A 23209-nucleotide genomic window follows, 5' to 3' on the forward strand; every position below is an offset into this window, starting at 1 on the left:
TGGGGATGAAGACTGTGATCCCCCCGTGGGACAACCTGATCACCCTGTAACCTCCCCAGCGTTTAGAACAGTTCATTTGCACACAGTAAGCGCTTAATAAATGCCATCATTATCATTATTCTAAGACGGGCGTGTGTCGCCTTGTGGGCTTCTAAGATGGGCGTGCGCTGCCTCGTGGGCCTCTAAGCGTGGCTCAGTGGAAAGAGCCCGGGCTTTGTACTTATCTATTCTATTTATTTTATTTTATTTTGTTGGTATGTCCGGTTTCCCCCGTCTAGACTGTGAGCCCGCTGTTGGGTAGGGACCGTCTCTCTATGTTGCCATCTTGTACTTCCCAAGCGCATAGCACAGTGCCCTGCACACAGTAAGCGCTCAATAAATACAACTGATTGATTGATTTGGAGTCAGAGGTCATGAGTTCAAACCCCAGCTCTGCCAATTGTCAGCTGGGTGACTTTGGGCAAGTCGCTTCACTTCTCTGGGCCTCAGTTGCCTCATCTGTCAAATGGGGATGAAGACCGTGAGCCCCCCCGTGGGACAACCTGATCACCTGGTAACCTCTCCAGGACTTAGAACGGTGCTTGGCACATAGTAAGCACTTTATAATCAATCAATCAATCGTATTTATTGAGCAATTACTGCGTGCAGAGCACTGGACTAAGCGCTTGGGAAGGACAAGTTGGCAACATCTAGGGACGGTCCCTACCCAACAGTGGGCTCACAGTCTAAAAAAAGTGCCGTCATTACTATTATTATTATCATTATTTTATTATTATTATTATCATTATATTATTATTATTATTATTATTATTATTATTCCAAGACGGGCGTGCGTCGCCTCATGGGCTTCAAAGACGCGCGTGCGTGCGTGGGCTCGTAGGATTTTAGGGCGTGCGTGCGTGCGTGCGTCGCGCCGTAGGACGGGCGTACGTCGCGCCGTAGGCTTCTAAGACGGGCATGCGTCGCCTCGTAGGACGGGCGTGCGTCGCGCCGTAGGCTTCTAAGACGTGCGTGCGCGCGTGCGTGGGCTCGTAGGATTCTAGGACGTGCGTGCGTCGCCCCGTAGGACGGGCGTGCGTCGCGCCGTAGGCTTCTAAGACGGGCGTGCGTCGCGCCGTAGGCTTCTAAGGCGGGCGTACGTCACTCGTAGGCTCTAAGGCGTGCGTGCGTCGCGCCGTCGGCTCGTCGTAAGGGCGTGCGCGTCGGCGAAGTCTCGCGAGAGCCGGCCGTTCCGGCCCTGAAAGGCCCGGCGTGGAGGAAGAAGCCTTCTTTTCGGCGCCGGCCATCTTGTCGCTGAGGCGGGTGAGTCGCGCCGCCCGCCCGCAGGCCGCCTGTCCTCAGCACGCGACCCTCCTCTCTGTCTCCGTCTCTCCGTGTGTTTCAGGACCGAGCCCGGGAACATGGTGGCCGCCAAGAAGACGGTGAGTCCCGGCCCCCTCGGCACATGGGGCCCTCGTCGCCTCTCCATCCTCTCCTCATCGGCGGCATCGTTCATTCATTCATGAGAAGCAGCGTGGCTCGGTGGAAAGAGCCCGGGCTCTGGACTCAGAGGTCATGGGTTCAAATCCCGGCTCCGCCACTTAGCTGTGTGACTCTGGGCAAGTCGCTTCACTTCTCCGGGCCTCAGTTCCCTCATCTGGAAAATGGGGATGAAGACTGCGAGCCCCCCGTGGGACAACCTGATCACCTTGTAACCTCCCCAGCGCTTAGAACAGTGCTTTGCGCATAGTAAGCGCTTAATAAATGCCATTATTATTATTATTCAATCGTACTGATGACGCGCTGACTGTGTGCGGAGCACTGGGCTAAGCGCTGGGGAAGGACGAGTTGGCATTCATTCATTCAATCGTATTTATTGAGCGCTTACTGTGTGCGGAGCACTGGGCTAAGCGCTGGGGAAGGACGAGTTGGCATTCATTCATTCAATCGTATTTATTGAGCGCCGATTGTGTGCGGAGCACTGGGCTAAGCGCTGGGGAAGGACGAGTTGGCATTCATTCATTCAATCGTATTTATTGAGCGCCGATTGTGTGCGGAGCACTGGGCTAAGCGCTGGGGAAGGACGAGTTGGCATTCATTCATTCAGTTATATTTATTGGGCGCTGACTGTGTGCGGAGCACTGGGCTAAGCGCTGGGGAAGGACGAGTTGGCATTCATTCATTCAGTTATATTTATTGGGCGCTGACTGTGTGCGGAGCACTGGGCTAAGCGCTGGGGAAGGACGAGTTGGCTTTCATTCATTCAGTTATATTTATTGGGCGCTTACTGTGTGCGGAGCACTGGGCTAAGCGCTTGGGAAGGACCAGTTGGCAACAGAGAGACGGTCCCTATTCCTTCATTCATTCATTCATTTAATCGTATTTATGGAGCGCTTACTATGTGCAGAGCACTGGGCTAAGCGCTTGGGAAGGACAAGTTGGCATTCATTCATTCATTCAATCGTATTTGTTGGACGCTGACTGCAGAGCACTGCACTAAGCGCTTGGGAAGGACGAGTTGGCAACAGAGAGAGACGGTTCCTATTCATTCATTCATTCAGTCGTATTTATGGAGCGCTTACTGTGTGCAGAGCACCGGGCTAAGCGCTTGGGAAGGACAAGTTGGCAACATTCATTCATTCAATCGTATTTATTGGGCGCTGACTGCAGAGCACTGGGCTAAGCGCTTGGGAAGGACGAGTTGGCAACAGAGAGACGGTCCCTATTCATTCATTCATTCAGTCGTATTAAGCGCTTACTGTGCAGAGCACTGGGCTAAGCGCTTGGGAAGGACAAGTCGGCATTCATTCATTCAATTATATTTATTGGGCGCTGACTGTGTGTGCAGAGCACTGGACTAAGCGCTTGGGAAGGACGAGTCGGCAACATAGACGATCCCTACTCATTCATTCATTCAACCGTATTTATTGAGCGCTTACTGTGTGCAGAGCACTGGGCTAAGCGCTTGGGAAGGACAAGTTGGCATTCATTCATTCATTCATTCAATTATATTTATTGGACGCTGACTGTGTGTGCAGAGCACTGGGCTAAGCGTTTGGGAAGGACGAGTCGGCGACATAGACGATCCCTACTGAGCGCTGACTGACTGTGCAGAGCACTGGGCTAAGCGCTTGGGAAGGACAAGTTGGCAACATTCATTCATTCATTCAATCGTATTTATTGAGCGCTTACTGTCTGCAGAGCACTGGGCTAAGCGCTTGGGAAGGACAAGTTGGCAACATGTTCATTCATTCATTCAATCGTATTTATTGAGCGCTTACTGTCTGCAGAGCACCGGACTAAGCGCTTGGGAAGGACGAGTTGGCATTCATTCATTCATCCAATCGTATTTATTGGGCGCTGACTATGTGCAGAGCACTGGGCTAAGCGCTTGGGAAGGACGAGTTGCCAACATACTCATTCAATCGTATTTATTGAGCACTTACTGTGCAAAGTACTGGACTAAGCGCTTGGGAAGGACGAGTTGGCATTCATTCATCCATCCAATCGTATTTATTGGGCTCTGACTATGTGCAGAGCACTGGGCTAAGCGCTTGGGAAGGACGAGTTGCCAACATATTCATTCATTCAATCGTATTTATTGAGCACTTACTGTGCAAAGTACTGGACTAAGCGCTTGGGAAGGCCAAGTTGGCATTCATTCATTCATTCAATCGTATTGATTGAGCGCTTACTGTGTGCGGAGCACTGGACTAAGCGCTTGGGAAGGACGAGTCGGCAACATCTAGAGACGGTCCCTATTCATTCGGAAATTCATTCATTCATTCAATCGTATTGATTGAGCGCTTACTGTGTGCGGAGCACTGGACTAAGCGCTCGGGAAGGACGAATCGGCAACATCTAGAAACGGTCCCTACCCATTCATTCATTCAATCGTATTGATTGAGCGCTCACTGTGTGCAGAGCACTGGACTAAGCGCTTGGGAAAGACAAGTTGGCAACATGTAGAGACGGTCCCTACCCAAAAGCGGGCTCACAGTCTAGAAGGGGGAGACGGACAACAAAACAAAACATACTAACTAGTAGTTAAGTAATTAATCATCATCATGACAATAATAATCACGTGAAGCACTTACTGTGTGTCAAGCACTATTCTAAGCGCTGGGGAGGTTACAGGGGGATCAGGTCGTCCCACGTGGAGCTCACAATCTTCACCCCCATTTTAGTAATAATAGTATTTGTTACGCGCATATTGTGTGCGGAACACTGTTTTAAGTTATGTTGCCAACTTGTACTTCCCAAGCGCTTAGTACAGTGCTCTGCACACAGTAAGCGCTCAATAAATGCGAATGAATGAATGAAGTACGGGGAGGCTACAAGGTGATCACGTCGTCCCACGTGGAGCTCACAGTCTTCACCCTTATTTTAGTGATAATGATAATATTTGAGGGCGTACTATGTGCTAAGCACTGGGGAGGGTACAAGGTGATCAGGTCGTGCCACGTGGGGCTCACAGTCTTCACCCCCATTTTAGTAATAATGATAATAATAGTATTTGATAAGCACGTCCTATGCGCCAAGCACTGTTGTAAGCGCTGAGGAGGTTACAGGGGGATCAGGTTGTCCCACGTGGAGCCCACAATCTTCACCCCCATTTTATTCATAATAATAATAGTTGTATTTGTTAAGTGCTTACCATGTGCCAAGCACTATTCTAAGCGCTGGGGAGGCTACAAGGCGATCAGGTCATCCCACGTGGAGCTCACAGTCTTCATCCCCATTTTAGTAATAATGATAATAATAGTATTTGATAAGCGCGTACTATGTGCCGAACACTGTTGTAAGCACTGGGGAGGTTACAAGGTGATCGGGTTGCGTCCCCCGTGGGGATCACAGTCTTCATCCCCATTTTAGTAATAATTATAATTTTGGTATTTGTTAAGTGCTTACTATGTGCCAAGCACTGTTCTAAGCGCTGGGGAGGTTACAGGGTAATCAGGTTGACTTACGTGGAGCTCACAATCTTCATCTCCATTTTAGTAATAATGATAATAGTATTTGATAAGCGCGGACTGTGTGCCAAGCACTGTTCTAAGCGCTGGGGAAGTTACAAGGTGATCAGGTTGTCCCCCGTGGGGCTCACAGTCTTCATCCCCATTTTAATAATAAGGATAATAATAGTGTTAAGCGCGTACTATGTGCCAAACAGTGTTCTAAGCAAGGGGAGGTTACGAAGCGATCAGGTTGCCCCACGTGGAGCTCACAGTCTTCATCCCCATTTTAGTAATAATGATAATAATAGTGTTTGATAAGGGCGTACTATGTGCCGAGCACTGTTCTAAGCACTGGGGAGGTTGCAAGGTGATCAGGTTGTCCCATGTGGCACTCAGTCTTGACCCCCATTTTAGTAATAATAATAATAATAGTATCTGTTAAGCGCTTACTATGTGCTGAGCACTGTTCTAAGCATGGGGTGGTTACAAGGTGATCAGGTTGTCCTGTGTGGAGCTCACAGTCTTCACCCCCATTTTACTAATAATGATAATAATGGTATTTGTTAAGCGTTTACTATGTGCCAGGCACCGCTGGGGAGATTACAAGGTTATCAGGTCGTCCTACATGGAGCTCACAGTCTTCCCCCCCATCTTAGTAATAATAATAGTATTTGTTAAGTGCTTATTACGTGCCGAACACTGTTCTAAGCGCTGTGGAGGATGCAGGGTGATCAGGTTGTCCCAAGTGGGGCTCACAGTCTTCACCCCCATTTTACAGATGAGATAATAATAATAATGATGGCATTTGTTAAGCGCTTACTATGTGCCAAACACTGTTCTAAGCGCTGGGGAGGTGCTTTGCACATAGGAGAAGCAGCGTGGATCAGTGGAAAGAGCTCGGGCTTGGGAGTCAGAGGTCATGGGTTCAAATCCCGGCTCCGCCAATTGTCAGCTGTGTGACTTTGGGCAAGTCACTTAACTTCTCTGGGCCTCAGTTACCTCATCTGTAAAATGGGGATTAAGACTGTGAGCCCCAAATGGGATAACCTGATCACCTTGTATCCTCCCCAGTGCTTAGAACAGTGCTTTGCACATAGTGCTTAACAAATGCCATTATTATTATTATTATTATTATTATTATTATTATTTTTATTATTATTATTATTGGAGGCCTTCCCAGACTGAGCCCCCTCCTTCCTCTGCCCCTCGTCCCCCCTTCGTCCCCCCGTCTTACCTCCTTCCCTTCCCCACAGCACCTGTATATATGTATATATGTTTGTACATGTTTATTCTATTTATTTATTTTACTTGTACATGTCTATTCTAATTATTTTATTTTGTTAATATGTTTGGTTTTGCTCTCTGTCTCCCCCTTCTAGACCGTGAGTCCACTGTTGGGTAGGGACTGTCTCTATATGTTGCCAGCTTGTACTTCCCAAGCGCTTAGTACAGTGCTCCGCACACAGTAAGCGCTCAATAAATACGATTGATTGATTGATTGATCAGGTTGTCCCACATGGAGCTCACAATCTTCATCCCCATTTTAGTAATAATGATAATAGTTTTGGTATTTGTTAAGTGCTTACTATGTGCCGAACACTGTTCTAAGCACGGGGAGGTTACAAGGTGATCAGGTTTTCCCACGGGGGGCTCACAGTCTTCACCCCCGTTGTAGTAATAATGATAATAATGGTATTTGTTGAGCACTTACTATGTGCAAAGCACTGTTCTAAGCACTGGGGAGGTAACAAGGTGATCAGGTTGTCCCACGTAGAGCTCACAATCTTCATCCATTTTAGTAATAATAATAATAATGGTATTAAGCGCTTACTATGTACTGAGAACCGGGCAGGTTACAAAGTGACCAGGCTGTCTCATGTGGAGCTCACAATCTAGACCCCCATTTTCGTAATAATGATAATAACAGTATTTGCTAAGCGCTCACTATGTGCCAAGCACTGTATTAAGCACTGGGGAGGTTACAAGGTCATCAGGTTGTCCTACGTGGAGCTCACAATCTTCATCTCCATTTTAGTAATAATGATAATAGTGGTATTTGTTAAGCGCTTACTATGTGTAAAGCACTGGTCTAAGCACTGGGGAGGTTACAAGGTGATCAGGTCGTCCCACATGGAGCTCACAATCTTCATCCCCATTTTAGTAATAATAATAATGGTATTTGTTAAGCGCTTACTATGTGCCGAACACTGTTCTGAGCACTGGGGGGGATACAAGGTGATCAGGTCGTCCCACATGGAGCTCACAGGCTTCGTCCCCATTTTGCAGATGAGGGAACTGAGGCCCGGGGAGTAATAGTAATGATGGAATTTGTTAAGTGCTAACTATGTGCCAAGTGCTGTTCTAAGCTCTGGGGAGGATACAAGGTGATCAGGTTGCCCCACGAGGGGCTCACGGTCTTCATCCCCATTTTACAGATGAGGTAACTGAGGCCCAGAGAAGTGAAATGACTTGCCCAAAGTCACACAGCTGACAAGTGGCGGAGCTGGAATTAGAACCCACGACCCCTGACTCGCAAGCCCGGGCTCTTTCCTGATCCATCCCCACAATGAGCACATAATAATAATAATAATAATAATAATGGTGGTATTTGCTAAGCACTTACTTTGTGCTGAGCACTGCTCTGAGCTCTGGGGAGGATACAAGGTGATCAGGTTGTCCCATGGGGGGCTCCTGGTCTTCACCCACATTTTACAAATGAAGGAACTGAGGCACAGAGAATAACAATGCTAATGTTGGTATTTAAGTGTTTCTTATGTGCTAAGCACTGTTCTAAGCGCTGGGCAGGATACAAGATGATCAGGTTGTCCCACGGGGGGCTCACAGTCTTAATCCCCATTTTACAGATGAGGGAACTGAGGCTCAGAGAAGTAAAGTGGCTTGCTCAAGGCCACACAGCAGACAAGTGGTGTAGCCGGGATTAGAACCCGCATCCTCTGACTCCAAAGCCCGGGCTCTTTCCACTGAGCCACGATGCTACTTTGCTACTCTGCTATAATAACAGTAATAATAATAATGATGGCACTTGTTAGGCACTTTGTTAAGTGCTCACTATGTGTCCCACACTGTTTTAAGCGCCGGGTTAGATACCAGGCCATCAGATTGTTCCACATGGGGCTCAGAGGCTTCATCCCATTTTACGGATGAAGGAACTGAGGCCCGGAGAATAATGGTACTGATGGTATTTGCGAAGCACTGTTCTAAGCACTGAGGGAGATACAAAGTGATCGGGTTGCCCCCCGTGGGGCTCACGGTCTTTAATCCCCATTTTACAGATGAGGGAACTGAGGCCCAGAGAAGAAGAATATTAATAATGGTGGTATTAAGTCCTTGCTATGTGCCGAGCCCTGTTCTAAGCACTGGGGTGGATACAAGGTGATCAGGTTGTCCCATGTGGGGCTCGCAGCCTTCATCCCCATTTTACAGATGAGAGAACCCACGGCCTCTGACCCCCAAGTCCGTGATCATCATCATCATCATCAATCGTATTTATTGAGCGCTTACTGTGTGCAGAGCACTGGACTAAGCGGTTGGCAAGTACAAGTTGGCAACATGTACTCCCCCTTCTATCAATCAATCAATCGTATTTATTGAGTGCTTACTGTGTGCAGAGCACTGCACTAAGCGCTTGGGAAGTCCAAGTTGGCAACACATAGAGACAGTCCCTACCCAACAGCGGGCTCACAGTCTAAAAGGGGGAGACAGAGAACAAAACCAAACATACTAACAAAATAAAATAAAATAATAAAAAAATAAAGTAAATAAATAGAATAGATATGTAGACTGTGAGCCCACTGTTGGATATGGAGCGTCTCTATACGTTGCCAGCTTGGACTTCCCAAGCGCTTAGTACAGTGCTCTGCACACAGTGAGCGCTCAATAAATACAGTTGATTGATTGATTGATGTAGAGACCGTCCCTACCCAACAGCGGGCTTACAGTCTAGAAGACTACAACCCAACCCAAACACTTGTCTATCTAATGCTAACCATCTCACTGTGCCTCTGTCTCATCTGCCTCGTCCACATCCCACCTCTGGCCTGGAACGCCATTCCTTCCTCAAATCTGACAGATAATTGCCGTCCCCCACTTCAAAACCCGATTGAAAGTCACATCTCCAGGAAGTCTTCCCCGACTAAGCCCTCCTTTCCTCTTCTCCCACTCCCTTCTGCGCCACTCTTATTTCCTCCTTCATCCTTCCTCCCATCCCCACAGCATGGATGTGTATATTTGTAATTGATTTATTCATTTATCTACTTATTTATATTAACATCCCCCCCCCCCCGGACTGTGAGTTCATTGTGGGCAGCCATATGCATGTATATATGTTTGTATGCATTTATTACTCTATTTTATTTGTACATACTTATTCTATTTATTTTATTTTGTTAATATATTTTGTCTTGTTGTCTGTCTCCCCCTTCTAGACTGTGAGCCCACTGTTGGGTAGGGACTGTCTCTATATGTTGCCAACTTGTACTTCCCAAGCGCTTAGTACAGTGCCCTGCACACAGTAAGCGCTCAATAAATACAATTGAATGAATGAATGAGTATGCCCCTCCTCTCCCTCCCCCATCCCCCCCCGCCTTACCTCCTTCCCCTCCCCACAGCACCTGTATATATGTTTGTGCAGATTTATTACTCTATTTTACTTGTACATATTTACTATTCTATTCATTTTATTTGGTTAACATGTTTTGTTTTGTTGTCTGTCTCCCCCTTCTAGACTGTGAGTCCGCTGTTGGGTAGGGACCGTCTCTAGATGTTGCCAACTTGGACCTCCCAAGCGCTTAGTACAGTGCCTTGCACACAGTAAGCGCTCAATAAATACGATTGAATGAATGAATGAATATGCCAGTTTGTTGTTCCTTATACTCTCCCAAGCACCTAGTAATAATAATAATAATGATGGTATTTGTCAAAAGCTTGCTATGTGCAAAGCACTGTTCTAAGCGCTGGGGAGGTTACAAGGTGATCAGGTTGTCCCACGGGGGGCTCACAGTCAATCTCCATTTTACAGATGAGGTAACTGAGGCCCAGAGAAGTGAAGTGACTTGCCCAAAGTCACACAGCTGACAAGTGGTAGAGCTGGGATTTGAACCCATGACCTCTGACTCCAAAGCCCGTGGCTCTTTCCACTGAGCCACGCTGCTTCTCATGCTAGTACAGTGCTTTGAACACAGTAAGCGCTCAGTAAATACGAATGAAAAGCCCGGTGCACTGAGACGCATTCTTGTCTTGCAGAAAAAGTCGCTGGAGTCCATTAACTCTAGGCTCCAGCTGGTTATGAAGAGTGGCAAGTATGTGCTGGGCTACAAACAGACGCTGAAAATGATCAGGCAAGGCAAAGCCAAACTGGTTATCCTGGCCAACAACTGCCCGGCTTTAAGGTAAGTTGGTCTCTTGCGCGCTTCTGGGGGCTCGTTCGGTAATCGGGGAGTTGTCTGACCCTCACGGGGCACAGCGATGTCCTCATGAGGTGACCCTCCACGGTGCCTGGCTCAAGTCTGTGTGCAGAGCACTGTACTAAGCACTTGGGAGAGGACAAGACGACCACAAACAGATGTATCCCTTGTCCACGTGATCTTACAGTCTAGAGGAGCCTGCAAGGTGAACGCCCAGTAAACACTAGGGTCAGTTCTTGTCCCGGTAAATAAAACGGTTGAAAGGCTATAAGAATTCAAAGTGCCTGTCCAAACAGCGCATTTTCCAAAAAGCGTTGCTTTTTTTACATACCCTCACCTAACCACTATAAAACACATCACCAGATGAGGAGATGCCCAAAGTCTGAAGTGTAATAGGCTAAAGAACACTAGAATCCGTGTAAGAGTCGCTAAACCTACTGCTGTGGTTTAGCAAACTGCTCCTACCCAAATATCAATCAGTATTGATTGAATACTTGGTTCTGTGCGGAATAATAATAATGAAAGCGCTGGGGGGGATGCGAGGTGATCAGGTTGTCCCACGGCGGGGCTCACAGTCTTCATCTCCATTTGACAGATGAGGGAACTGAGGCCCAGAGAAGTGAAGCGACTTGCCCAAGGTCACACAGCCGCAAGCGGCAGAGCTGGGATTAGAACCCATGACCTCTGACTCCCAAATCCGTGCTCTTTCCACCGAGCCACAGTGCTTAGTCAGGGTTTCCCACTGCCCAAGACGAATGCCCTTGTTTTCTCAAAGCCCCACAGAAAGGATGGCCCCAGCCGAGTGGACGCGGTTGGCTTCGAATATGCGGCACTAAACTTTTCCATTGAGCACCGTTTTCTTTCTTGAACCCTCAGAAAATCAGAGATTGAGTACTATGCCATGTTGGCCAAGACCGGGGTCCATCATTACAGTGGAAACAATATCGAATTGGGCACAGCCTGCGGAAAATACTATAGAGTTTGCACTCTGGCAATCATCGATCCAGGTAAGTTTAATTGTCTGATCCGCCGTGGCTATAACCGGGAAGGCGTAACAGAGAATAACACTTTATAGAGGGAGTATTCATCTCTGGGCCAATGGTCACCAGATGGGATTTTCTAACACCATCATCAATCGTATTTATTGAGCGCTTACTGTGTGCAGAGCACTGTACTAAGCACACATAAAATCATGGGATGAGCAGTCTTAGATTACTAGAGAGAAAGTTTGGCTAACACATCAACCAAAAAGCTTTCAAAAAAAGGGACTTCTCCAAATGTTGGAATTAGCTACTTGCCTCATTGCCGAGGGCGGCTAAATGATGCTTGATCATGGTAGAGAATACATTTTATGATGGTGTGGGGAAGTGACTGGAGACGATTTTCAAAGCGAGTGTATTTCGAACACCTAGAATGCTGGATCGTGTTTCTTATTAGTGGTTTTAAGTGCTTACTATGTGCAGGGCGCTATACTAAGCACTTGGGAGACTACACTGCAACAGACATAGACACGTTCCCTGCCCACACTGAGCTTATTAACCCACCTCGAACTTCTAAGAGCAAAATTGGGGTGAAAATAAGGGACCCGGAAAAGGGAAATGTTCCGAGGGGGAAGCAGAGGTGGGACACCTTGCACGATATTCTCAGACGGCAATGTTCTTGAGGCCAGAAAGCAATTTGGCACCTCGATGCCGCCGAAGTTATTGGATATTAAAGTCTTTTTGCATCTGGCCGTCTTAGAGTGTAAGAGGTGGACTGGGTGCCCCTCAGTGCCTCTGGCAATCATTTGTATTTATTGAGTGCTTGCTGTTTGCAGCGCACTCTAAGTGCTTTGGGAGAGTACAATGTACAATAATTCCTGTCTATTAACACGTGTACTGGGGCTGATAGTTGATTTTGCCAGTGAGAGTGCTGGCCTACCCCAGGGGGCCATGTGCAGGAAATGAGGCCCATCTAATAGGAAAATAATGGCATTTGTTAAGCGCTTACTATGTGCCGAGCACTGTCCTAAGCACTGGCGTCTGTTGGCAGCGGTGGTACAAATTCATCCTCGGTGTCCACAGCTCCAGGGAGCCCTTCAAATGGAGGTGGGATCCCATTCATCGCATAGCATTTGCACCTAACTACTACCTCCCATTTTAAAAAGGTCTCCGTTCAGTTGCCTTAAATGCAAGTGGAAGGGCTGAAATAATCAGGGTATTTTCGGTGGGCGGAGTGCTTGCCGTTGAAATGGTTCTGCGAATCTTCTCGCTGGCCTGATATGCCCGTGATCAGGTCAGGCTAGACATTCGCTATATTAACACCGAGCATTGTGTCCCCCAGGATTAGTTCTTTCCCTATTCCTGGTTTTGTAAATGCTGGTGACAGATTTAGGACTGTCGTCGTGTTCCCCCCCCCCCCCCCTTTTTTTTTTAAGGTCAGGGACTGCTAATTTAGCTGGCCATCCAAAAGCCATCCAAAGTCTTGGTTGTCCTCAGAGGAAGAGAAAGTAGGAATAATCATTCCCCTAGCCTCAAATATCCCTCCTACTGCTGTAGAGCTAAGGCAGCTGAACTGGTATCTGCAGCTCAGAGCAACCCCTTGACAGCTTTATTAACTGCCTTTAAATGGATTGGTAATTTCCTTTTCCTTCTTTTCCAGGTGATTCTGACATCATTAGGAGCATGCCAGAACAGACCAGTGAGAAGTAACCTTGACAAAAAAAAGTGCTCTTTAATAAAACGGGGCCAAGCTTGTATACAAGTGTGTGTATTCTTTTTACGGTAAATGGGCAGAGAGAAGTGAGGCAACACGCCAACTCAACCAGTAGTATTTAGCGCTTGCTGTGTGCAAAGCACTGTTCTAAGCATTTGGAAGGGTGCAGTAGCCAATATTGATTCCTGCCTTCAAGGACCTTACAACGTAGCTTTTGGTATCTGCCAACGAAGGTTAGGGAAGAATCGATCGATCGAAGCCATCTGTTGTGTGCTTACTATGTGCAGAGCGCTGAACTAAGCTTGGGAGAGGGTGGTATAAAAATTAGTTTACAGTCTCCCCATCCCCCACCCGCCTTACCTCCTTCCCCTCCCCACACCACATGTATATATGTTTGTACGTATTTATTACTCTATTCTATTTGTATGTATTCTATTTTATTTGGTTAGTGTCTTTTGTTCTGTTGTCTGTCTCCCCCTTCTAGACTGTGAGCCCACTGTTGGGTAGGGACTGTCTCTATATGTTGCCACCTTGTCCTTCCCAAGGGCTCAGTACAGTGCTCTGTACACGGTAAGCGCTCAATAAATACGATTGAATGAATGAAAAGGTGGGACTGCAGCTGAAGCCACAGGCAGACTTGCTGCGATGCACTGAAAATGGTCCTGACCGAACCGTTCGATGGTATTTATTGAGCGCTTGCTGAGGGTGAGTAGTTGGTGGTTGCGCTCCCTGCCCGGGAGGAGCATACAATCAATAGGGGGGGACTGACCTTAAAATAAATTAAACACGCAGGAAATATTGGAGCGGAAGGGTAGGTACATTAAGTGCTGCGGGGTTGGGCTGAGAACTTCATTGGCAAGGGGAAGGACGATGGTCTGCAAAGGTGGGGAGAGGGGTGGTCTGTCAGATATGGAGGGGAAGGATGGAGGGAAGGGGTTGGTGGTGGGGCAGATGAGGTCCAGGCATGGAGCAAGTTTCTGAATTAGAGATGGAGGATTTTTCCAGGGTTAAAATGGTGCTGCCTGTGGTAACAGGAAAGTCGGGGGGGAGGACAGGAAACAAGTTTTGACGTGTATCTGTAATAATAATGATGGCATTTGTTAAGCGCTTACTAGGTGCAAAGCTCTATTCTAAGCTCAGGTGGGTCTGTGGCCTCTTCCCAGAGCTGCTCGGCAGGTATCGACTGAGATTTTAAGAAAAAAGGAAACCAGTCATAGGACCAGTTTTCTCCTGCTAGGCAATCAAATCATTAAACTGCAGACTGGGCATGGAGCAAAGCAGCAGGTTGTATACTTCTGATGCGCCTCTAACAAGACTCGTGAAAAGCAACAGGGCCTAGTGGATAGACCGGGCCTGGGAGTTGTCAGCAACTCCCCGATCTGTTACCTGTGTGACCTTAGGTAAGTCACTTAACTCTGTGCCCCAGTTACCTCATCTGAAAAATGGGTGTGAACCCGTTGTTGGGTAGAGATTGTCTACCTGTTGCCGAATTGTACTTTCCAAGCGCTTAGTACAGTGCATGGCACCCAGTAAGTGCTTAATAAATGCAATTGAATGAATATAGGTAGGGACTGTCATTCATTCAATCGTATTGAGCGCTTACTGGGTGCAGAGCACTGTACTAAGCGCTTCGGTCCAACCTGACTAACTTGTCTACACCAGTGCCTGACACAATGCTTAGATAAGTGCAAGATGAATTCAGTCATTGAATTGTATTGAGTGCTTACTGTGTGCAAAGCACTGTACTAAGCGCTTGGGAAGTACAAGTTGGCAACATATATACCCAACAGTGGGCTCACAGTCTAGAATTCTTTATCAAATGTTAATTTGGCCCAAGGCGGAGGAATGATGTCACTGAGGTCCTGTAGTGACAAATCTCTGAGCAGGTAAGATGTAGTTTTTAATCTCCCCATTTTTCTCAATTTGTACAAGGACTTCATTGAAGTAGATGGAACCGACCCTCCAAAGATGATGGTTTTTGGTGAGGAGGTGTAAAGAGTTGGGAAGGGAGGGGAAAACACATATCCTGGTAGCGGGACAAAGTTTTTTTTTTTACAGAGGTGACTTTCTGCTGTGGTATCTTGTCTCCTGTGGCTAACTGCAAGGTAACGAGAAGGTCGATGCAGTCCGATCAAAGAACAGATCATCGGCCTTGGTGTGTTTAGTAAGCCGTCGTGGAGTCTGAGGGCAAGGATTGGCATTGGATGTTAATGGTTTATTTTATAATTGATGCAATTCAGAGCTTGGGCAAAGAATACCATAGAGAACATCGGTGGTTAAAGTAATAGACTCTCCCCCCAGTTTAATTGAATATAAAATTCCCAACTCTGTTATACAAGTATACAGGACCAGTTTTGAAAGTGAGTTTATGCATATATATTTATCAAGTTAGAGTCCAGTACAAAATACCACGCTATTTCTACCTACAGGCAATGCTCTACGGTATCACCAAGACTAACGTGGTTTATTTTCTAGTCAGAAGAAGGCTGTACCACTCGTTTTAAGGCATCGATAGTTACACAAAAAAATGTCCAGTATAATACAAAATATCTTTTAAAATGTCCATCAACACATTTTACAAAAGAATAGCATTTTGCTGCCTAGCTTATTCTCACTTTTGTTGAATCCTATGTGGAACTGTGTGCAGTTGATACATATTCAATCTTACTGAGCGCTTAATGTGTGCAGAACACTGTACTAAGTGCCTGGAAGGTACAATGTTGCATATCTTTGTACAAGTTGGTCTCTTACTGTGCCTCTTCATCACTGAACGTAAAACTGAATTCACTTTCCCGTCTTAAGTACTGCATGTGTTGTTGAACCCACTTGTTAGATGCAAAAATTCTGAATTCCTCACCCATATCCTTAAGCTTTTATATATAAATATGGAGTCTTCACTTCTTCATCTGTATCTCAAGCGATTTTCCAAAACTTCCATTCTCTTGGTCATTTCTTCCAGTACGTCACATTAAGGAAAAAGGTATCTACCGCCTTTTACTTGTACATATTTATTCTAATTATTTTATTTTGTTAATATGTTTTGTTGTCTGTCTCCCCCTTCTAGACTGTGAGCCCACTGCTGGGTAGGGACCGTCTCTATATGTTGCCAACTTGTACTTCGCAAGAGCTTAGTACAGTGCTGTGCACACAGTAAGCGCTCAATAAATGCGATTGAATGAATGAATATTCTAATTATTTTATTTTGTTAATATGTTTTGTTCTCTGTCTTCCCCTTCTAGACCGTGAGCCCGCTGCTGGGTAGGAACCATCTCTATATGTTGCCAACTTGTACTTCCCAAGCGCTTAGTACAGTGCTCTGCACACAGTAAGCGCTCAATAAATACGATTGAATGAAATTCACATATAGGCATACTTACCTCTGCGTAATGTAAATTTGCCATTTGTCTTTGAACAAAGCTCTGTCTTGAAAAAGGAGGGAAACCTGGAGAAGCCACATGAGCCAATGGATAAGAGCTGGGGTCTGGGACTCAGGAAGACCTGGGTTCTAATCCTACCTCCACCACCAGTGTGCTGTGTGACCTTGGGCAAGTCACTTCTGTACCTCAGTTCCCTCAGCTGAAAATGGGGATTAAGCCTGTGAGCCCCATATGGGAGGTGGAATGGGTCCAATCAATCAATCAATCGTATTTATTGAGCGCTTACTGTGTGCAGAGCACTGTACTAAGCGCTTGGGAAGTACAAGTTGGCAACATATAGAGACAGTCCCTACCCAACAGTGGGCGCTCAGTCTAAAAGGGGGAGATGGAGAACAAAACCAAAGATACTAACAAAATAAAATAAATAGAATAGATGTGTACAAGTAAAATAAAGTAATATGTACAAACATATATACAGGTATATACAAATTGGATCATCTTGTGTCTACCCCGCTGCTTTGAACCTAGTAATTGCTCCACAAATATAGTAATTGCTCAACAACTACCAACAATGACAAAAAGTGCTCCCATTTTCTGACTACTGGACTTTCATTCTGCAACACTAAAGTGAGACTATACCGTCTCCCTGAATGGAGTGTGAAGAGCAGCGTGGCCATATACAGATATATCATCATCATCATCAATTGTATTTATTGAGCACTTTGTGCAGAGCACTGTACTAAGCACTTGGGAAGTACAAGTTGGCAACATATAGAGACAGTCCCTACCCAACAGTGGGCTCACCGTCTAAAAATATATAACTATATATATATAACTATATATATAATATAAATGTATGTATATTTAATAAAAATATATAAATTATATATATATATATATATATAACTGCCCTTAACTCAGGGCTGTGTCTCAGCCAAGGAAATCAAGCTAAATAATACCATGCACCAGGTGTGTTGAAGGAGTGGCAGCATCTATTGAATGAGAGCTGGTAATTACTGTATTTACTTACGGGACAGTCACAGCTTTCAAAATGGTAATTACTGCATGCTGTTTCTTAAAGCTGTCCCTCAACTAAATTATTTTCCTACAGCCTGATTAAATACTGGAAAGGGAGTGGACTGAAGCAGGCTGCAGCTTTAGGTTTGAGGCAGCAGGTGGGATAATTGGAGAAATTAACCGGTCTCCATGGTAGAAGGATCTTCTTGTAAAACTGTGACTAGGAGAAGCAGTGTGGCTCAGTGACAACAGCCAGGGCTTGGGAATCAGGTCACGGGTTCTAATCCCGGCTCCGCCACTTGCATTCATTCAGTCGTATTTATCGAGCGCTTACTGTCAGCTGTGTGACTTTGGACAAGTCACTTCACTTCTCTGGGCCTCAGTTACCTCATCTGTCAAATGGGGATTAAGAGTGTGAGCCCCAGGTGGGACAACCTGATCACCTTGTATTCCTGCAGCCCGTAGAACAGCACATAGTAAGCGCTTAACAAATACCATTATTATTGAATAAATTCCTCAGCCCAAGTTTCAGTGGTAGACTCTTTCCTCATGCGTGTTCATTTACATTTCCTGCTGTCAAGCTTGCAGATGATCAAAATTCAGGTAAAAGAAAAAGGGCCCTCGTTTCAGACTTTGATCCTCTCTAAGATTTCCTCCAATAAACTCTTTGAGTCCTTACACAGAGGGAGGTGGAGTAAAGAGTCAAAGGGTTGGAAATGTGTCTCCTTTAGCTGGGATGGTCGATAATTACTTTAATATGTTTTGTTTTGTTGTCTGTCTCCCCCTTCTAGACTGTGCTCCCACTGTTGGGTAGGGACTGTCACTAGATGTTGCCAACTTGGACTTCCCAAGCGCTTAGTACAGTGCCCTGCACACAGTAAGTGCTCAAAAAATACGATTGAATGAATGATAATAATAATTGTGGTATTTTCCTCAGTCTGAGTTTCAGCGGTAGACTGTTTTCTCATGCGTGTTCATTTACATTTCCTGCTGTCAAGCTTGCAGATGATTAAAACTCAGGTAAAAGAAAAAGGGCCCTCGTTTCAGACTTTGATCTTCTCTAAGCTTTCCTCAAATACACTCTTTGAGTCCTTACATTCATTCATTCAATCGTATTTATTGAGCGCTTACTGTGTGCAGAGCACTGGACTAAGCGCTTGGGAAGTACAAGTTGGCAACATATAGAGACGGTCCCTACCCAACAGTGGGCTCACAGTCTAGAAGATAATAATTGTGGTATTTGTTAAGCACTTGAGAAGCAGGGTGGTTCGGCGGAAAGAGCCCGGGCTTTGGAGTCAGGCCATGGGTTCAAATCCCAGCTCCGCCACTCGTCAGCTGTGTGACTTTGGGTAAGTCACTTCACTTCTCTGGGCCTCAGTGACCTCATCTGTAAAATGGGGATTAAGACTGTGAGCTCCCCGTGGGACAATCTGATCACCTTGTAACCTCCTCAGCGCTTAGAACAGTGCTTTGCACATAGTAAGCGCTTAATAAATGCCGTCATTATGATTATTACTAAGCGCTGGAGTAGATAGAAATTGATTGTCGGACACAGCCCCAATCTCACAATCTTATTCCCCACTTGACGGATGAGGGACCTGAGGCCCAGAGACATGAAGTGAATGGCCCAAAGTCACACAGCAGCCAAGGGGCAGAGTCTGGATTAGAACCCAGATCCTTCTGACTCTTAGCACTGGGCCATGCTGCCTCTCTAATGGAGTGGGGTCCCCTCTTTGGGCCCAGCAGGTAGGGGGGGTCATGCATTCATTCAGTCGTATTTACTGAGCGCTTACTGTGAGCAGAGCACTGTACTAAGCGCTTGGGGAGTCCAAGTTGGCAACATACAGAGACGGTCCCTACCCAACAGCGGGCGCACAGTCTAGAAGCTGCTGTCGAGAGGGGAGACGTAGGAAGCAGCATGGTGGAGTGGCTAGGGGAAGGTCGTGGGTTCTAATCTCAGCTCTGCCCCTTGTCTGCTGGGTAACCTTGGGCGAGTCCCTTCACTTCCCTGGACCTCAGTTACCTCATCTGCAAAATGGGGATTGAGAGTGAGCCCCATGTGGGACAGGGACTCTGTCCAACCGGATTTGCTTGTATCCACCCCAGCGCTTAATGTAGTGTGTGGCACATAATAATAATAATGATGGCATTAAAGTGCTTACTATGTGTAAAACACTGTTCTAAGATGCTGGGGAGGTTCCAAGGTGATCAGATTGTCCCACGGGGGGCTCACAGTCTCAGTCCCCATTTTACAGATGCGGTAACTGAGGCCCAGAGAAGTCAAGTGACTTGCCCAAAGTCACCCAGCTGACAATTGGCGGAGCGGGGATTTGAACCCACGACCTCCGACTCCAAAGCCCGGGCTCTTTCCACTGAGCCACACTGCTTCTCTAATTATGGTTATGATACTGAGCCCCAAGTGGGACAGGGACTGTCCAACCTGATTAGCTTGCATCTACCCCAGCACTTAGTACAGTGCCCGGCCTTTACAAATACCATAATAATAATAATAATAATAATGGCATTTATTAAGCGCTTACTATGTGCAGAGCACTGTTCTAAGCGCTGGGGAGGTTACAAGGTGATCAGGTTGTCCCACAGGGGGGCTCACAGTCTTCATCCCCATTTGACAGATGAGGGAACTGAGGCCCAGAGAAGTGACTTGCCCAAAGTCACCCAGCTGACAATTGGCGGGGCCGGGACTTGAACCCATGACCTCCGACTCCAAAGCCCGGGCTCTTTCCACTGAGCCACGCTGCTTCTTTCAAGTCCACCTACGGAGCACAAACCGCTGGAAAGGATAAGTACCGGAAAAGGATATGCTGCCGCGTTAATCTTCTTACTTCTTCATTCGCGTAGTTCTGGAATGTCAGGAGGTTTTCACATTTGCATTGGTCTTGCTTCTCTTCCGAACGGCTTCCTGAAAAAGCGGGAAATCTGCTTATGGAGGGGCCCTCAATGAGCAAAACAATCAACCGATGGTATTTATTGAGCGTGGGCCGAGTCCTGTACTAAGCCCTTGGGAAATAATAATAATAATAATAATAATAATAATAATAATAATGATAGCATTTATTAAGTGCTTACTATGTGCAAAGCACTGTTCTAAGCGCTGGGGGGTTACAAGGTGATCAGGTTGTCCCACGGGGGGGCTCACAGTCTTCATCCCCATTTTACAGATGAGGGAACTGAGGCACAGAGAAGTTAAGTGACTTGCCCAAAGTCACACAGCTGACAGAGCCGGGATTTGAACCCATGACCTCGGACTCCAAAGCCCAGGCTCTTTTCCACTGAGCCAAGCTGCTTCCAAGTACAGTACAAGCTGACAGACACAATCCCTGTCCCTAAAGAGTTTCATGACCAGAAAAATATTGGCCCCCTTGAGAAAAGTAGACCACACAGTCCAACTTTTTATGTGCCCAATAGTCAATCGTATTTATTGAGCACTTACTGCATGCAGAGCACTGTACTAAGCGCTTGGGAGAGTACAATAAAGCAGACACATTACCTGCCCAAAACGAGATTACAGTTTCCATGCAGCTAGGCACAATCAAATTCATTCATTCATTCAATCGTATTTATCAAGCGCTTACTGTGTACAGAGCACTGTACTAAGCGCTTGGGAGAGTACAATTAAACAGACACATTACCTGCCCCAAATGAGATTACATTTTCCACGCAGCTAGGCACAATCAACTTCATTCATTAATTCAATCGCATTTATTGGGCAGTTACTGTGTGCAGAGCACTGTACTAAGCGCTTGGGAGAGTACAATAAAACTCTGCCCAGAATGAGATTATGGTTTCCATGCAGCTAGGCGCAAATTCATTCATTCAATCGTATTTATTGGGCGCTTACTGTGTGCACAGCACCGTACTAAGCGCTTGGGAGACTACAATTAAACAGACACATTACCTGCCCAAAACGAGATTACGGTTTCCATGCAGCTCGGCACAATCAAATTCATTCATTCATTCAATCGTATTTACTGAGCGCTTACTGTGTGCAGAGCACTGTACTAAGCGCTTGGGAGAGTACAATAAAACTGCCCAAAATGAGATTACAGTTTCCATGCAGCTAGGCACAACCAAATTCATTCATTCATTCAATCGTATTTATCAAGTGCTTACTGTGTGCACAGCACTGTACTAAGCGCTTGGGAGAGTACAATAAAACTGCCCAAAATGAGATTACAGTTTCCATGCAGCTAGGCACAACCAAATTCATTCATTCATTCAATCGTATTTATCAAGTGCTTACTGTGTGCACAGCTCTGTACTAAGCATCTGGGAGAGTACAATAAAATAGACACATTACCTGCCCAAAACGAGATTACGGTTTCCATGCAGCTAGGCACAAATTCATTCATTCAATCGTATTTATCAAGCGCTTACTGTGTGCAGAGCACTGTACTAAGCGCCTGGGAGAGTACAATAAAACAAACACATTACCTGCCCAAAATGAGATTACAGTTTCCATGCAGCTAGGCACAATCAAATTCATTCATTCAATTGTATTTATTGGGTGCTTACTGTGTGCAGAGCACTGTACTAAGCGCTTGGGAGAGTACACTTAAACAGACACATTACCTGCCCAAAATGAGATTACAGTTTCCATGCAGCTAGGCACAACCAAATTCCTTCATTCATTCAACTGTATTTATCAAGTGCTTACTGTGTGCACAGCACTGTACTAAGCGCTTGGGAGAGTACAATAAAACAGACACATCACCTGCCCAAAACGAGATTACAGTTTCCATGCAGCCAGGCACAATCACATTCGTTCATTCATTCAATCGTATTTATCGAGCGCTTACTGTGTGCACAGCACTGTACTAAACGCTTGGGAGAGTACAATAAAACAGACACATTACCTGCCCAAAACGAGATTACAGTTTCCATGCAGCTAGGCACAAATTCATTCATTCATTCAATCATATTTATCAAGTGCTTACTGTGTGCACAGCACTGTACTAAGCATCTGGGAGAGTACAATAAAACAGACACATTACCTGCCCAAAACGAGATTACGGTTTCCATGCAGCCAGGCACAATCAAATTCATTCATTCAATCGTATTTACTGAGCGCTTACTGCATGCAGAGCACTGTACTAAGCGCTTGGGAGAGTACAATAAAACTGCCCAAAACGAGATTACAGTTTCCATGCAGCTAGGCACAATCAAATTCATTCATTCATTCAATCGTATTTATTGAGTGCTTACTGTGTGCACAGCACTGTACGAAGCGCTTGGGAGAGTACAATAAAACAGACACATTACCTGCCCAAAACAAGATTACGGTTTCCATGCAGCTAGGCACAATCAAATTCATTCATTCAATCGTATTTACTGAGTGCTGTCTGTGTGCAGAGCACTGTACTAAGCGTTTGGGAGAGTACAACACATTACCTGCCCCAAACGAGATTACAGTTTCCATGCAGGTAGGCACAATCAAATTCATTCATTCATTCAATCGTATTTACTGAGCGCTTACTGTGTGCAGAGCACTGTACTAAGCGCTTGGTAGAGTAAAATACAACTCTGCCCAAAATGAGATTATGGTTTCCATGCAGCTAGGCTCAATCTAATTCATTCATTCAATCGTATTTATTGGGCGCTTACTGTGTGCAGAGCACTGTACTAAGCGCTGGGAGAGTACGGTTAAACAGACGCATTACCTGCCCAAAACGAGATTACAGTTTCCATGCAGCTAGGAACAACCAAATTCATTCATTCAATCGTATTTATCAATTGCTTACTGTGT

At 45.9% G+C, this 23209-nt stretch overlaps 2 protein-coding genes and 1 non-coding gene across 4 annotated transcripts in view; 2 read left to right on the plus strand and 1 right to left on the minus strand.

The window, feature by feature from the left end:
• The first annotated feature begins 1228 nt into the window (after positions 1-1228).
• Positions 1229-13095, plus strand: RPL30 (ribosomal protein L30). The gene is made up of 4 exons (XM_038745357.1): positions 1229-1421; positions 10197-10342; positions 11234-11364; positions 12998-13095. The coding sequence occupies exons 1-4, from the start codon at positions 1401-1403 to the stop codon at positions 13045-13047; spliced, it is 348 nt and encodes a 115-aa protein (XP_038601285.1). The 5' UTR covers positions 1229-1400; the 3' UTR covers positions 13048-13095.
• On the plus strand, positions 12593-12726 carry LOC119927515. Its single transcript, XR_005450511.1, has one exon. It is a non-coding gene; the product is annotated as a small nucleolar RNA SNORA72 (small nucleolar RNA).
• Positions 13096-15329: 2234 nt separating the features above from the next.
• The window catches only part of MATN2 (matrilin 2), a 201350-nt gene continuing 193470 nt past the window's right edge, over positions 15330-23209 (minus strand). For both annotated transcript variants that reach the window (XM_038745876.1, XM_038745875.1), the window contains 2 exons: positions 20267-20365; positions 15330-16009 (listed from right to left, as the gene is read on the minus strand). In XM_038745876.1, coding sequence (XP_038601804.1) covers positions 15954-16009; positions 20267-20365 — 155 coding nt within the window. In that variant the 3' untranslated portion in view covers positions 15330-15953. The remainder of the gene's footprint in view (positions 16010-20266; positions 20366-23209) is intronic.

Source organism: Tachyglossus aculeatus, chromosome 4 (assembly GCF_015852505.1).
Source record: "Tachyglossus aculeatus isolate mTacAcu1 chromosome 4, mTacAcu1.pri, whole genome shotgun sequence".
Classification (NCBI taxonomy): Eukaryota; Metazoa; Chordata; class Mammalia; order Monotremata; family Tachyglossidae; genus Tachyglossus; species Tachyglossus aculeatus.